General features: G+C 42.3%; 1 protein-coding gene across 8 annotated transcripts in view; it reads left to right on the forward strand.

Annotated features, from left to right (window-relative positions):
• Positions 1–17536, forward strand: part of DAAM1 (dishevelled associated activator of morphogenesis 1) — a 191031-nt gene that overhangs the window by 128376 nt on the left and 45119 nt on the right. For all 8 annotated transcript variants that reach the window (XM_002709767.5, XM_008252840.4, XM_051834423.2 and 5 more), the window contains 5 exons: positions 6182–6253; positions 12201–12295; positions 14803–15136; positions 16141–16251; positions 16357–16460. In XM_002709767.5, the coding sequence (XP_002709813.1) occupies positions 6182–6253; positions 12201–12295; positions 14803–15136; positions 16141–16251; positions 16357–16460 (716 nt within the window). The remainder of the gene's footprint in view (positions 1–6181; positions 6254–12200; positions 12296–14802; positions 15137–16140; positions 16252–16356; positions 16461–17536) is intronic.

The following is a 17536-nucleotide window of genomic DNA, read 5'->3' on the forward strand; positions in this document are numbered from 1 at the left end:
GTCAATGCTCAGAGCCAGCAGTGAGTCCAGGTCTCCTGTGTGGATTGCAGGAACCCACTTACTTGGGCCATCCTCCTACCTAACAGGATCTGTGTTAGCAGCAAGCAGGAGTGAGGAGCCAGAGCCAGGCATAGTGCAGGTTTTTGGTAAAATAAAGATTTGAATTATACAGAAGTTTATAAGTAAAAGATCTTCCCTGTTGCTACTCGAAAGTACCTATTAAATATTGCTATTTGTGTTTCTGGAAATGTTGGTGTACTAAATGTACACATTGTTCCCTACAAATAGGAAATAATATCTGAAGCATTTTCCCTTGAACAATATAATTGATCTTTTTATATCATTACATAATTATACTTCATTCTTTGTTGTTATTTAGTAACTTATTCAACCATTCCCTTCTCCCTATATTTGTTTCAGTTTTCTATCGCTTGCTAGTTCAAATAGTGCTGAAGTGAAATCTATGCAAGTGTGAATATGTAATTATGGCCTAAGTTCCTGAAAGTAGATTCAGAAAGCCAAAGTACTGTGCCTTTTAAATTTGAACAGTTGTTGCCAGAATTTGCTTTGAAATGATTGTTCCAATATTTACAACCCCAATCATAAGGACATAGATTAGCCGTTCCTGGAGACTCTGAGACAGTGCCATTATCATCGTTGCTACCCTATGTTATACATGTTCTGTATGTCCTACTCCTCATGCTTTCTTTATTGTATTAATTTTCTACATCTTCACAATGACCCATTTGGCAAAAACCAATTTTACAGATAAGGAAATCAAACTGAGTAGCAAAAAGATTATTTAACTTGCCCATCAAAAACTCACATAGTGAGTAAGCAGCTAAGGATTCTATGGGTGGTGAGAGAAGCAGCACAACCAGGTTTAGAGGTGGTGGAGAGAGATGGCAGTGCAGTGGGAGACCTAAGACGGGATATAGCTCTGAGTGTTTACCTCAGAAAGAATGAAAACTAAGAAACAATGCAAACCTTTTAGGCACAGTTCTACTGGGAAAAATAACTGCACCTTCCTGAATTTAAAGAGACTGAAGAGAATCTCTTGGAATTTTATACTAGCAACTGATGAGAGATTTGGAATGGAAAGGGTGCAGTTTAGAAATGAAGAAATGAGTTTAGAAAGACTATGTATTTCTTTACCTTCTAACTGGGTTGGATGTTGAATGACTTTTTAAAAAGTCTGTATTTTTGAAGGTCTCCTGTACTGGACAAGTCCCCTCTTCTAGCAAAGCCCCTCAACATCCAGTTTGAGATGCTGAGAGCAAAACTGACACCCTAGAAAAGAAGTTAGAATAGTACTTAGTGCAAGCCGAAAGCAAGCGTGAAGTGGAAGGCGAGTTCCATCCAGCTGGAGATCTTTTCCATGAATAATCTCTTACACTCATAGAGATCTGTAACCAACTAAAAAAACTGGAAGAGTTGGAGTAGCAAGACAATAAAATAGTATCATAATCCTCTCCTCCTCCCCATACTTGACAATGAAAAGTTTATAGGAGTCAATGAGCAATATAAAATTTTTAAATTACTGATCTTGGAAGCAATGCAGTATACACTGTTGTCTTTGACATCTAACTCTTGGAGACATGTAGAATTCTAAAAATACCAATTAAACAATTCAGAAAGTATGTTTTGGAATAACATCTTCAGGGGCCCTGTCTGGTAATCTTTCCCTTATACCATCTCTCTACAAATAAGTGACATTTGTAGGGCCGGTGCTGTGGCATAGTAGGCTAAGCCTCTGCCTATGGCACCGGCATCCCATATAGGCACCGGTTCATGTCCTGGCTGCTCCTCTTTGATCCAGCTCTCTGCTATGGCCTGGGAAAGCAGTGGAAGATGCCCCAAGTGCTTGGGCCCCTGCACCCTCATGGGAGACCCAGAAGAAGCTCCTGGCTCCTGGCTTCGGACGGGCCCAAATCTGGCCTTTGTAACTCTGCCTCTCAAATAAATAAATAATTTTTTTAAATTAAAAAGTGACATTTGTAAATATTCTCAAAACCCATTCAGTGGAGAATTTAATATCAAAGTTTCTAATTCACTTCCAATTACTTAACAGAACTTCTGAAAATAGGCATATAAACTTAAATGCCTGTAACATTTTTAAGATGAGACAGGACTAGATTTTGATATGGATTTACCCTTTTGCACTTGCCAATAATTTGTCTTCAAAGAGGAGGAAATGTGTTCTGAAAGAGTAGAAGGCAGCTCATATTCTTGCTTAGAGGAAATTTCTGGTGGAATTGGTGAATGAAGTAGCTAGCCAAAAAAAAAAAAAAAAAAAAAAGGTTAGATATGTGTGGCTTAAGGAAATATTTGCAGTTCTAAGATCCAGAACTGCTGAATGCTAACAGCTAATTTTCAGGTGTTCTTGAGGAATCTCCATAGAGATGACCTTTAGACTGAGGTGTGTAGTAAAGAAAAGATTAGGAAAAAGCTTTTGAAGTGCTGTCTGTAAGAAGATATACAAAAACTGATAAAGGGTTCCCATAGAAATTCTAGAGAGAGGGGTACTAGAGTCACCCAGGGTAAGACATTAGGCCTTAGAATTACATTCAGAAATACTGAATGTGGCAAAAAATATATAATAGCAACAGGGGTACAGGGAAAGGTGAACTCTGTTTTGCCCATTAGCCAAGTCTGAGTTCTCTCTACAGTGAGGTGGTGAAGAATGAAGTCCAGCTCTGCACTTAGTATACATGGCTTATGATCAATCTGAGATCTAATCTTGGAAAAAAGTTGCCACCATTCTTTCCCGTTGCCTCTGAAATTCTGACGGTACTGACTTTAGCAACTCACTTTCTCTCTTTTTCCTCTTGTTTCTTCCTTGCTACAGTTGGCATCATGATAGTTTATCTTGGGGTAGACTGAAGAAGAGTCCAGTGCTGAGAGCAGTATTAGATGGTGGTATTACTTCCATTACAACTGATACCTGTTTTTCTACCTCTTTCCCAAGAACAAGTAAATAGAATTGAGATAGATGGCTCAGAAAATAGTGCTCACAGTATATAGGACCCAGTTGCGCTCCAGGAAGATTATACGAGGATATTTCAAAAAGCCTGTGAAACAATGGGATTAGAAGCCAAGTTTGGGGGCCAGCGTTGTGGCACAGTGGGTGAACCTGCCACCATCCCACATGGGCCCCGGTTCATGCCTTGGCTGCTCTACTTCTGATCTAGTCCCCTGCTGATGGCCTGGGAGGACATAGTGGAGGAGGGTGCCAGAGCTTGGGCCCCTGCCACCCACAGGAGAGACTTGGATAAAGCTCCTGGCTCAGACCTGGCCACCGGGGCCACTTGGGGAGTGAATCAGTGGACGGAAGCATGTACTCTCTCTCTCTGTCTCTGTTTCTGTCTCTCCACCTCTCTCTGTAACCTTTTCAGAAAAATAAATTTAAAAATAAAAAGCTAAGTTTGGTTCAAAAATATTAAAAAATTTTTAAAGTCATGCGTAGTTTTTCATAACATACATTTTTCATGAGCTTTTTGAAGACTTCTCACGTGCATGGACTTCAAGATTTTTTGCAGCAAGGTAAACATCTTTTAATTCCATTTTCCTTGAACTTTGTGAAGTGTGGTCACACAGATTTCACTTCTCTTAGCAGTGGACTTCTTAGGAGAGAGTCTCCCTCTTGGCATGCCCCAGTGTCCAGAACCACCTCTGTGCCAGAGAGCAATTGCTACATCTCCTGGCCTGTGACTTACAGCCACACAGAGTAGGGGGGAGAGTTGATGGTTACTGCGGGACACGTCCGTGTGAAAGGACCTCCTGGAAACTGGAGCTGCACTGCCAACACGCGGAAGTGAAAAGCAGTCCCCAGGAAGGGGCGATAACAAACAGCACGTTGACGAGAAGCCTCCGCACACTTTGCTCTGATTTTCTCGCCTCTGAGACCCCTGAAGCCTTCTTCCCTTACTTGGACTGGAGTGTCTAGGCTTACTCTTAACCCATTAGCATTACTAAGCACGTCCGACTAGTAAGGCTGTCCCTGTGGGTGTCCAGTTCCTCAGTGCTCTCTGCTCTGCCCCCGTGACTGTACAGCTCGCAGCAGGCTCTCGTGGGGCCGTCAGCATACGACTTGATTTTCTTTCAGTTTTGGCGATTCGCCCTAGTTTGGGGGAATAGAAAGATCTGGCAGCTTCTATTCCATTTTATGGGTTCAAATACCATTGAATATCACTCTGGGCTTTGGCTTGTTAAGTACAGTGGTAACAGCAGGGTTTGGCTAATTGTAATACTCCAAGAGGAAAGAAGGATTCAGCATTTATACTCCCACTTTAGCTGTTTTACTCACGTGTTAAGTTATAATCAAGGACTGTTCCAAAAACTCATCGGATTTCCTAAACTTTTTAAAAAGGATGGCAGTGTAACCCAGCGCAGCTTCCACGCCACTGCTGTAGCCTTTGTCCCTGTCATCTGGCTCATGGTCTCAAAAGGAAACTCACACAACTGCCTGAGTTCAGCCATCAGTTACTGCCAGCTCTTAAGGCACTGTAAGCAACACTTTGTCCCTTTGTTGTGACTACTTTAAAAACAGTTGTGAAATTACACTTTTCTTTTTATCCTGCCCGAGTAGCCCAAGTAGACCTACCTGGAAAGATTGTCCTAGGGAAAGTGGCTTGTGGGGTTTTGTTTTTGTTTTTGAGTTTGAGAGAATAGAACTAAAATTAAAAGTCCCACATTGAACCAGCTCTCCCGAGAACTGGGATTCTGACGCCAGCAAGCAGAGCTCTACGCAGTGAGAGGTCAGGACAACATGTCATGTATGTGCTACAGCATCTTCAAGAGGACAGGGGATGTTAGCTATATGAGGTGCTCCATGAATATGAAGCTAGGGAATCGCTGACAGTTTCCTTTCCAGGCCTGTTGGATCACCGAAGGACCCCCAGCCTCCTAAGTAGGCCCAAATGCGTGGAAATTCTGACCACTGTGCCATCTTCTGATGAGCTAGGTGCTCTGAGGGAGCAGAGACTACAACCAAGTGATTTTTTTTAAAGATTCATTCATTTATTTATTTATTTATTTGAAAGGCAGAGTTACAGAGTGGCAGAGGTAGAGAGAGGGGTCTTCCATCTGCTGTTTCATTCCCCAAATGGCCACAACAGCCGGAGCTGCGCTGATCCGAAGCCAGGAGCCAGGAGCTTCTTTCGGGTTTCCCATGTGGGTGCAGGGGCCCAAGGACTTGGGCCATCTTCTACTGCTTTCCCAGACCATAGCAGAGAGCTGGATGGGAAGTGGAGCAGCCAGGATCCAAACTATGGGATGCTGGCACTGCAGGTGGCAGCTTTACCCTCTATGCCACAGTGCCAGCCCTGATTTTTTTTTTTTTTTTTTTTTTTTTTTTTTTTTTTTTTTTAAGTTTAGGATTGGCTGGTACAGATCTCCTATCCACAGAAGCCTGGGGACTCTGGCTCCAGGTCATCCTTGATTGTGAGCTGTGAGACTGGCTAGGGTAGTTTAACAATGGGTTTCTAAATCCCTTGAGTTTCAGTTCTTTTGAGCTGAGACAAACCACATGTTCTACCAAAGCCATCAGTGTGAAGAGCTGGGCCTGGGACTAAAGTGTATTCATCGCACTATCTTCCATTCAGTGTCAGGCCTACTTCTACCTTCTTGTCTGAAATAGTACCTGGTTTGGGCCACATCTAAACGAAATCCTTCAAAATTTTTACTGAGTGCCACAGTCTGAATAAAGCAACTAGAACAGTCTGGTCAACAAATTTCTCACTCCTGTGGTGGTTATTTTTAAGGCAAGTTTCTTCCTTCCATAGATTCCATACAGGTGCGCAGTCCATCAGTGCTGCCCTTAGTGTGACACAGGACCTAGTGGCTGTTTGTCCTAAGTGCCCTGCCCAATGTAACTGTGCCTCTGAGCATAGACAGTTTTACACCTTGGATGCCCAAGTTCTCCTTGAGCTGAGACTCAGAAGTTGCCCCCTCGTCCTGTCTAACTTGGACGTCAGCACTCTCTCTATGGAAAGTAGACTGGGAAGACCACTCTGGTGAGGTCGTCAGCTTACAGCCAACATTTATAAATAAGTATCTCCTACCCCAGTGGCATTAATGGCTTGTGCGGGCCATTGTCTAAGTGTTCCAGAAGTCACATGTGCATTCTTGCTGTTGTGTGTAGACATCTGGTGGTATATCACTGTCTTTCCCTTCCTTTTAGGAACAGGAAGAAAACAAGGGAGCTACAAGTTGGCCTGAATTCTACATTGACCAGCTCAACTCCATGGCTGCTGTAGGTATACTTTGTTTTATCACATACAGTTTAAAATGCAAGTCTAGTACAAAGTATAGAGTTGCACAGTAAACCTGATTAAGACCTGCTAAACATCATTACCTTTCCAGACTCCATTCCAGACACTCAGTGTTGGAGAGGTTAGGGGACAGGGGAAATACTTCGCACAAGGATGCTTCCTTCTATGTTTTATATAAAATCTGTACACGGTAAAATCTAAGTTTAATGACACAAGAGGAACTGTAATCTGAAATCTGGCTCACATACAGCTCTTGCAATTGCTTTTACTGATTATTTGGAGCTTTGTTATGGCAACACTATTCTAAAAGTTAATATTTTAAAATAGTATGATTAAATGCTTCCTTCACTGTACTGTTCTCACTCTTTATTACTGAGAGCTTGGCTAGTTCCAGGCTTCTTGATTTTATATGGTACCATGTGCTCTTTTATAATAGATAAAGAATTCCTGGAGTAAATGGCTTAATGGAAAGGCATTGTAATAGCACTGAGATGTCCTTGGGAAATCCTTGGTACATGGATTTTGGTTCAGTAATTGCTCTAAATGCTTTCTCAGCGTCTGAAATATGCATTCCAATCACAAGGATCCCAGCCTGGGGCACCTCCTGATCACTTACTCTCTGTGAAGATTTTAGCAGAGAGTAAGCCATCAATCTTTGAGCCGTAGCAGCTTGAACCCTTTTGCTGCTGATAGAAATGTGAAGTTTTCCACAGTAGGATGCAGTTTTTGCCTTAATGTATACACTCACGATTTGAAGTCAGTTATCTGAGGATATTTCAAAAATTTTGTAGAAAAATGGAATGAAAAGGTAAGTTTATTTTAGTGAAAAAAAAATCTGAAATCCATGCATATTTTTTCATAATATGCATTTTCTATGAATTTTTCGAAGACCTCATATTCAACTTTGAGTTTATAACGTCCAATAGCTGATATGCTTCCGTAACACTTTTTTCCAGCTCTTTCCTGCCTCTCTAGTGTTTTATATAGAATTGAATTCCTATCAGTGAAAACGAGCATTTGAAATTGTCTAATATTTTGCTGCTGCTGCAGAAGTTAAAAGCTGATTAGAATATGTGAATCAGTTACACTTTTGCTGAACTTTCGGAGGCCTTGATCTTTAGTAACCTTCTCTTTTCTAATAAACCACCTGCTAAATGTGAACAGGGCTATATAAATTATAGAAGAAATTGCGTAAGGTTTTGCCCTGTGGATTTCTAGTCTAAAAGCATGGCAGAAAAGGATAGAGAATAATCAGTAAATCCTTCTCACTTGAGACATTCTACACAATGCCAAAGATGAGAGAGGGTGAGCTCAGCATTTGTAGGACTGTGATAAAGAACATGAGATCTGTGATGACCACCAGGGATTTTTCTGTGCATCTGCCTAAGTAGTAATAATCTGGAGCCATTTACATCTGTTACGTGGATGGGCTTTTTTCTGAGTTTTGCTTCTGGTCGTTAGAAAAAGAACTGCCTGGTAATAGTGTCTCTCTTTCTAATTAAGTCAGCATTGTTTGATGTCTAACAAAGGAAGTTGCTTCTTTGTTAATGAATTCTCTCTCTAAACAGAGAGAAGCATTAAGTACTTTGGGTTTTTCTTTTCTTCACATATTGAGACACTTCAGAGTAATTTGTCCTTGCAGACTTAATTTCTGCCATGGCTAGAGTTAACGTGGCTCATTCCTATGCTTCCTGTACCAATATTTGGCCCTTCTTCAAGCTCCTGGGTAGTTCTTGGCTGCAGTCCTGAGATGTTTACATTTTAATTATATTTGGTTCTTAATCCAAAGTCCTTCTCAAAAACATCACAAGGCTACCTACTTGCCAGTGACCTTACTGTCCTTTATATGTGCAACACCTAACAGAGCTTCATTTAAGTAAAAAAAATTGACTTGAAAGGCGGAGAGTGAGCGAGCGAGCAAGTGAGCTTCTATCTGCTGGTGCACCTCCTAAATGCCACCACACCAGGGCCGGACCAGGCTGAAGCCAGTAGGAACCAGGAACTCCATCTAGATCTCCCGTGTGGGTGGCAGGAACTCATGTACTTGAGCCATTATTAATGAGGGCCAGGAACTGAACCAGCACTCCAGGCATCCCAAGCAGCAGCTTAATGTAACAGACCTTTTTAATGCTCCTTTAAGGCTGAGCCAGCCTCTTTCCAGGGGCAAAGGGAAAAGGCTTTTAGCCATCCAAGAGTTACTGAGATCTCAAAACTTAAAGAAAACAAAGGGATCTAATAAGACCAGAAACCCTATGCTGGATTTGCTTTTGTTATCTCCTTATTGATCGCTGCATAATTCTGACTAAGCTGGTGATCTGTACTGGAGAATTCCCATCAACACATGGTGGAATCTCAAGACGTTGCACCTGCGCAGGCACACAGTTCCTCCAAACTCTCTCAAGGCCCCACACCTAGACTCTTCAGCTGCCTGCTTATGGAATTGTTGAAGGGGCATTTGTCCATGTTGTCGTCAACCGTGGCCTGCAGCATCAGTCAGTAGTGACTGCTGCTGTTGAGTGCACCTCATGTGCAGGCACTTCTCAGGTTGTTTGAAATCCTTGTCAGCACTCCATGCTGGACGAGCTATTTTTAAATGCGGAGTCAGACTCAGAAATGTGTCTTTGCTCAAGGTCATCTAATTAGGAATTTGAACCCCAAAACTCTTTTCTAACTTGTCTCTCACTAACTTGGCTTCTAAATCCCCATGGCACATGAAAGAGGCCTAGCAGTCTCACCTCTCCATCCCCTCACCCTGCTTTGGTGGACTCTTCTGGGGTGGGGCAAGCGTCTGTTTTCTTTAAAGTCTGATAAATGAGTGGCCCACGTGGAGAGCGGGAGCACTTGCCGGCTGTTTGTGGAATAGGTTCAGTTACCTTTTGTAAGCATCCTAAGAAAAATGCCTTGTTCTGTAAAGGGCCTCTGAGTGATCTGTTGGCTTTTAAAGAGTCAAAAAATAAAAAAGTCCATTGTACTTAGGGAGTGCAACCCAATAGGTTCTAGAAGGACCTGGCTTGCTTTGTATGTGGCTTCTTGATGTTTTCTCAAGGAGAAAAGATGTGAGGGGAAATTCATATGCGAGTGGGCTGGATTACTGATTTCACACCAAGGGAAAAAATACAGATTTTCTTTCCTGAGAGGCAGAGAAAGAAAAAAGAAAGAGCACACTTCTGCTGATATACTCCCTAAATGCCCAGAGATCCCCACCTGGAGCCAAAGCTGGGAGCCAGAACCTCCATCCATGTCTCCCATGTGAATGGCAGGAACCCAGTCATCTGAGTCCTCACCTCTGCCTCCCAGGGTGTGCCTTAGCAGGAAACTGGAGTCAGGAGCTGGAGATGGGTACCAGACTCAGGCACCCCAGTGTTGGGTGTGGGGATTTTAACCAGTGTCTTAACTTCTAGGCTTAACAACCATCTTCCAAGAAGATGTTTTGAATGGGAGCTTAGTCTCGGACTCTCAGTCAGGAGCAATTTCTGCACCGTGTTTGTGCCTCTCAGAGCTGTATGTGCCAACATATGCCTTAGTGACTTTGACCAGTATGTGCTTTGCCCTTTGCCCACTTCCCAAATGAGCAGATTTTTAGTAAGTGCATAGAGCATCCCAAGAGGCTACCATAAGGCCTGTGTATGCCAAGATGCATAATAGATGATTGGCGTAGCCATCATCTTCAAAAAATGCAAACATATCTCCCTTATCTACTAAAAATTGCAAACTAGGGTTTCTTCCTAATGTGAAACTTGAAACTTGAGACTTTATATGGATTATTTTATTTTGAAAGTTCACATTAGAATATCAGGTTCATCTGTTTGTCCTTGGTTTTCTCAACACAACAAAGGAATCCTGGATCTAATTGTGTCACAATAGATTGAAGTCTCTTCTGTCTCAAGAGGAAGATAAAGCTCCTTATATTGCCATAGAGAGTTCCAATTTAATTTTCTTGGCCATTTTCTAAATCTCCCAGCTCTACGAGTACTAAGGAGAAGCCATGATGTAATCTGCCTTTATTTAGATGTTATTCCACCTCCAAGAGTGCTAAAAGGGTAAATACATTTGTCTTTAGTATTAGTGACCCACAATAAAATATGTAGTCTAATTCATGGATGGTTTTGTGAGATTAAGCTCAGTAACAAGGAGTGATATTCATAAAAGACTTGATTCTGAGCTCAGATTCACAGTGATTGCTTGATGGTCCAGGCGAGTTCAGTTGGACACACTTGGCTGGATTTTGCTGGATTTCCTGGGAAATGGACCTCAGGGAGTCTTGAAGGAGTTCATTGGCTATTTCTGCACATGGCTTCCTTCCTTGCCATCCTTTGGTGACAGTTGTCTAGGCACATCACTGGCAAGAAGACAGCTTTATCAGAATTACAAGTTTATAAAACGAAAGATTCTGGCTGGAACTGTCATGTAGCAGGTTAAGCTGCTGCCTGTGATGCCGGCATCCATATGGGCACTGGTTTGAGTCCCGGCTGCCCCACTTTTGACCCAGTTCCCTGCTAATGTGCCTGGGAAAGCAGCAGCAGATGGCCCAAGTCTTTGGGCTCCTGCACCCACATGAGAGACCTGGATGAAGCTCCTGGCTCCTGGCTTCGGATTGGCCCAGCTCCGGCCATTGCAGTCAACTGGAGAGTGAACCAGTGGATGGAACATCTCTCTCCTCCTCTCTTTCTCTGTTTAACTCTGCCTTTCAAATAAATAAATAAATCTTCAAAAAATAAACAAAAAAGACTCTGCTGTTTATTTTGGTTGCCATAAAACACACTGATTATTCACTTGCCTTTGCACTTCATCCTTCATATTTTAAAGTCAAATTTCTGTTTTAGTTAATATTTAATTACTTTATGCTGATACTATTGATTTAAAAGAAAATAGTTACCTTTTCTTTGTGGTCCTGAAAGAAATGGAGACTGGATTGTGTGTGTTACGTGTGTTTTCTCCCTACTGTCATCCCCAGTCTGTTTCCCAACCGAGTGTTTAATGATAGTTGGTAGCAGATAAAAAGACTGGCTAGGCAAGCATGCATGCAGAGGAGGATGACAAAAAGGAACCCAGAGCTCCATGGATGGAGACCTGGAATACTTTGGTACAACTAGGTGATCGTGGACTGAAAAGGAATGGAAAGACTGTAAATCTTCTTAGCACTCATGGTTTTCTAATATTGACTGAGATTTGCTTCCTTGGAGTCTTGTTCCGGGAACACTGTCATTGCCCAGAAGTTTTCAGACATGAGGCAGCTCATGCCTCACCCCAGATACACCGATTCACAGCCTGCATTTTAACAAATCCCCAGGTGACTTTCATACCCACACTGAAGTTTGAGAATACTAGGTTAGCAGATTCCTGGGTAGGAAGAAAATACACGTGCACTCCATGTCCTGATTTCTAAATGACCTGCGTCGTCTCCACAAGTCAGGCATTTACCCTGGAGGAATTGTCCATCTTAGTAGCAAGTTGAATATAATTGTTCCTCTTGAAAAATAATTGATGGAACAAAATCTCTTTGGTGTTAATTATGTTTTTGGCTGAGGAGTGGGACCAGTAGCATGGGAAAGCTGCCACCCACCTTTTCCGTTTGATGGAGTGATAATGCTATTAACTTTAAGTGCCAGAATGTTGGATTCCATTACAGGTCTGATCTTCTATCAGATTTAAATAGTAATATCTACATCAGGCTGTAGCTGCAGAATGGTATTATAAACATTTGAGCAAGACGGTTTCTCTACTAAGATTTCTAGAAATCCCCTTAAAGCTTCCTTTAAAGTTTGAAAGACCAGTGGACAAAATTCTTGGCAGTATTGCTCTACATTTTGACTTGCACTGAATCTTGATCACAGATTAAAAGTGAGGAGAGCGTATGATCTGTGGGCTTGTTTGCACTGTGAGTAGAACACAGAACCTTAAGACAGCGCTTCTGTTTCCTTCACATAGAGAAAGTCTCTGCTGGCTCTAGAGAAGGAAGAGGAGGAGGAGAGGAGCAAAACCATAGAGAGCTTGAAGACAGCACTGAGGACGAAACCAATGAGGTAACCTCTCCGTGGACCTCTCCTCCCCCATCCTTTTCACTGAAGCGGGCCAGGGTGTCTTAATATTTTAATCATTGAGCACTTAAAAAATCTATTTTCTTCAACTAAAGAATATGCAGACAGCCACTAGAATGGCTAAAATAAAAGACCAACAGTGATGACAAAAATGTGGAAAGAATGGAACCTTCCTTCATTGCTGATGAGTAGGTAAAATGTTGCATCCACTCTGGAAAACAGCTGGGCAGTTCCTCAGAATGTTAAGCACAGCATTGCCATGTGACCCAGAAGTTCTTCTTCTACATTTATAGCCAAGGGAAACGAAGACAGGTCCCTACTAGCCAAAAAGTAGAAACAACACATATGTCCATCAGCTAATGAGTAGATAAATAAAACATGGTATATCCATACAATGCATTATTATTTGGCTATGAATGAAGTACTGGGATAACCTTTAAAATGCTATGCTATGTTGGGGCTGCTGCTGTGGCATAGTAGGTAAAACCGCCACCTGCAGTCCTGGGATCACACATGGGTGCCAGATCAAGTCCCGACTGCTCCACTTCTGATCCAGGCAGTAGAAGATTACCCAAGTCCTTGGGTCCCTGCACCATGAGAGACCTGGAAGAAGCCCCTGGCTCCTGGCTTCGGATCAGCGAAGCTACAGCCTTTGCGGCCATCTGGAGAGTAATCCAGTGGATGGAAGACTTTGTCTCTTTCTCTCTTTCCCTCTTTCTCTCTTTCTCTCTTTCTCCCTCTCTCCCTCCCTCTCTCCATCCCTCCCTGCCTCTGCCTCTGCCTCTGCGCCTCTCTCTCTCTCTCTCTCTGTAACTCTGCCTTCAAATAAATAAATAAATCTTTTTTAAAAATTATGTTATCTGAAAGAAGGGCAATCACATAGAATCATATATAATTCTCTTTATATGAAGTGTTCAAGATAGGCTAGTCCACAGAGAAAGAAAATATTAGACTAAGTTGCCATGGTTTGGAGAAAGGAGAAAATAATATTTGAGGGATGATTAAAATGTTTCAAAATTAGATACTCTTAATGGATGCACAATTCTGTGAATATATTTTAAAAATCCACTAAATTATTCACTAAAATGGTGAATTTTATAGCCTGTGAATTATATCTCAATAAAACTATTTTATGAAACAGGTGGGCAAACTTTCTGAAAATAGTAATTCATTTCCTCTCTGGTAACCAGCCACTTGTATGCCTTCCATATCTTCATCTTCTATTAGTACTTCTAGGGTTTGATGAGGGTTGGCTGTTCTTACAGGTGCATTTCATTAGCACAGGTGCTGTGAATGAAGCTAACTAGTTTAACCAGCGTGGCTTCATCTGGGTAATGCGGCTGGGTGAAATGACTATAAAATAAAGATTCCCTTTATTTGGCAATAAAATATAAACTAAGAAAAACTTGATGCAAGAAGAATACTGTGCAGTTACATGGCAGAGGTCTCCTAGCTATCCTAACTAGATCAGAGTTTCCCTCCGCAAGTTCTGCATTTCCGATACCAATACCTAAGGCTTAAGTGTGGAAACTTCTGGAGCATTCAAATTAACACGTTGTATGACTTCTGAAGTTTTCAGGGGCCTTACACGCATGTGCACTGTGGGCTTTTCTCATTGATTGACAGTGCAGTGTTATGATATTAGTAAAGTTTACAGTAGTGAAGTAGCATTTTCATGTTTTATATATTGAGTTTCTGCACATCACACGGAAGGAGGGTTTTGCTACAGAAGCCGGGTGATGTGGATGAATATTTGAGGAGAGGGTGTCCTGGAGCTGAAGGACACTGTTTGACTCTGTTGACAAGGGGCTGGTCAGTGGTCAGCCCATAAAGAGTTTGGGAACTGGACGCTCCAATAACACCAGGCTGGCAGCTGATGCTAACCCAAGACGAGATATGCATTCTGAATGTCTTCTTGTTCCTGAATATTTATGGAAATATGATATTAATTGGTTCTTTTTTATTTATTTATTTTGACAGGCAGAGTGGACAGTGAGAGAGAGAGACAGAGAGAAAGGTCTTCCTTTGCCATTGGTTCACCCACCAATGGCCACTGCAGCTGGCCTGCTTCAGCCGGCGCACCACGCTGATCCGAAGGCAGGAGCCAGGTGCTTCTCCTGGTCTCCCATGGGGTGCAGGGCCCAAGCACTTGGGCCATCCTCCACTGCCTTCCCGGGCCACAGCAGAGAACTGGCCTGGAAGAGGGGCAACCGGGACAGAATCCGGCGCTCCAACCGGGACTAGAACCCCGGAGTGCCAGCACTGCAGGCAAAAGATTAGCCTATTGAGCCACGGCGCCAGCTTAATTGTTTTTTTTATACCAGTTGAGATGCATTTACCTCAAATGGAGATTTTTTTTTACCCACACTGATCTCTGAGTCAAAGAATTAAGAAGCCTTCATCACTGTAATCCTGCTGGTACCTTGGGAATGAATGTTTTACCCGTCCCCACCCTCAGGAGCCTGACGTCTGTTGTGTTTCCCTCATCACAGGTTTGTAACCAGGTTCATCGACCTGGACGGCCTGTCCTGCATTCTCAACTTCCTGAAGACTATGGACTACGAGACCTCCGAGTCTCGAATACACACCTCTCTCATCGGCTGCATAAAGGCTCTAATGAACAACTCTCAAGGTCGGGCTCACGTGCTGGCCCATTCTGAGAGTATCAATGTCATTGCTCAGAGTCTGAGCACGGAGAACATTAAGACAAAGGTGGCCGTGCTGGAAATCTTGGGCGCCGTGTGCCTGGTTCCCGGGAGCCACAAGAAGGTGCTGCAGGCCATGCTGCACTACCAGAAGTATGCCAGTGAGAGGACCCGCTTTCAGGTGGGTGCACCTGCGCTGCCCCTGCGTTCGTTCCTTTTGAACTCTGCCTAGACAGGTGCCCTTTCAGCCTACAGGGGAGCAGGACGCGAGATGGTTCCCTGCGGTGATTACTCACACTGAGGTTTCAGACATTCCCTTGCTCTTAGGTGTAAGTGCCAGAGAATAGAATAGATTCCCCCCCTCCCCGCCCCAAAACAAGTTTGTCCTTATTTATTTATTTGTAGTTTTTAGTTTGAGAAGAGAGTGAGAAAGAGTGCTCTCATTTGCTGGCTCACTCCCTGATGTCTGCAATAGCCCTCGTTGGGGCTGGGGCTGGGGCTGGGGCCTGAACACTCTTCGGTTGCACTAGGAACCCAGTTTCTTGAGCTGTCATCCCTGCCTCCTGCAGTCCACACTGGCAGGAAGATGGAGTCAGAGCCAAACCCAGGAGCTCCAGTGTGGAGCAAGGCATCCTCGCTGCTGCGCCACATGCTCTCTCCTGGGATCTACAGCCAATAGTTGCTCACCTGGGATTTCAGATTGGCTGAATTTGAGCAGATAGCCCTGCATTCTGCATAGTTCACTCACATAGCACACGTCTTCTGAGTGTACTAAATGGGATGTTCCCTGTTTTACACGTTGCCATTCTTGACTCAGGATCAATATGAATAGGGAGATTATATTATCACTTTTCACTAAGATGTTAAAAAGCAAGCAGAAGTAACAAAGCAAACGGTTTTATACTTTGTATACATATGTATTATATATACTATATATGTATATATATGCACATATATACATACATATTGTATATATATTCATGTGTATATGAATATACATGATGTGGGAATTTTGAAAGTAGTATTTAATGCTAATTTACATAAAGATGACTATGAATGAGTCAGCATAATTTTAACTAAACAAAATATTTAAAATATTTGCTTGTGAGTATTAAAAAATTCATTAAATGACCATAAGGTTAATAATAATTCAGTCCTTTGTTTTTGTATTTGCATCCTGGATAGACATTAGTTAATGACTTAGATAAAAGCACTGGGCGGTATCGAGATGAAGTGAGTCTCAAGACGGCCATCATGTCCTTCATTAATGCAATGCTAAGCCAAGGAGCAGGAATGGTAAGAATCTTCTCTGCTATAACTTTAAAAATATGTTATTAAAGAGTAAAAGATGATTATGTTACTACAAACTATCAATGTATCTTATCACCCTTTTACTTTCAGGAGAGTCTGGACTTTAGACTTCATCTTCGCTATGAATTCCTGATGTTAGGAATTCAACCTGTAATAGATAAATTACGAGAACATGAAAATTCAACATTGGATAGGTAAGTCGGACTGTAATGATCTGAGGTCTTTTGTGCTTTTCTGTGTGCAGTGCGAGTGTCACCCTGTGACCTGTTTGTGACCTGTCTGTAGCGTATGGAGCTCACACCACCAGCATCTTAATTCAGCTGATGCAGTTTTCATATCAAGATTTTGCCACTGAAGGAAGCAGCACGTTGCGTAGAGAACCCTGGGTTTGGGCATCAGCCCTGTATGCATATCCTACCCTAATCCTGTCTCTCACTTGCTGTGTTATCTGTTAGTTTTTCCAGGCTTTACTATTTCTGCACATGTAAAACCAGTGTCGATGACGATGGTGACAACTATCTTCCAGGTCTTTTGTGGACATTGACTATAAAACCTGTGGGAATCCCGTGACACCTGTAATAGGAGTTGTGTGGAGAGGAGTTTTGTTTTCTTGTTCATTGGCTCTTACTTGTAATCATTGTACTGTTTCTCAGGTGTCCCTCCTGGGACCCCTCAGATCTTTCCTCTACCGCTCGTCATCTCCATGCGTACACTCCAGCTCACCTCCTCCTTGGTATTCTGTGACCATCTCTAAAATCCTCTTGCTCCAGGGCCTTTGTACTCAGTATTCCGTTACCTTCAAAGGGTCTTTCACAAATACCCAAATTGATTGTTCGCTACAGAGAGGCCTTTTCCAACCAGTGTGGACCTGATTCACCTCCCCTCCCCTCACTTTCTGCTCCCTTTACCTGATGTGTTTATCTTCACAGTGTATAATCCATAGTAAGTGATCAATAAATAATGTGAGTGATTACATGAATTGCATGAACATGTCTTTTGTGATCTTTAATTTAGTAGCATATCTCATCTTCTATGAGCTTGTTTTTCCATAAAGGATATCTGTGAGTGGAATCTAGACTTGAATAATTTTAGATATAGTGATGACTTATTAATTTAATAGTTATCTTCCATGCACTAGCCACCATAGCTTTTAAATTTTTCTATTTCACTCTGATGATGTGGTTTTTTATTTTTATTTTTTTCTTATAAAGAACAGAGTTAAGCTGCAACATTCAAATTTTAAGTTTCTTTTATCAATATCTTTGAATAT

Source organism: Oryctolagus cuniculus, chromosome 2, assembly GCF_051225735.1.
Source record: "Oryctolagus cuniculus isolate XC-2025 breed Fujian yellow rabbit chromosome 2, ASM5122573v1, whole genome shotgun sequence".
NCBI classification, from domain to species: domain Eukaryota; kingdom Metazoa; phylum Chordata; class Mammalia; order Lagomorpha; family Leporidae; genus Oryctolagus; species Oryctolagus cuniculus.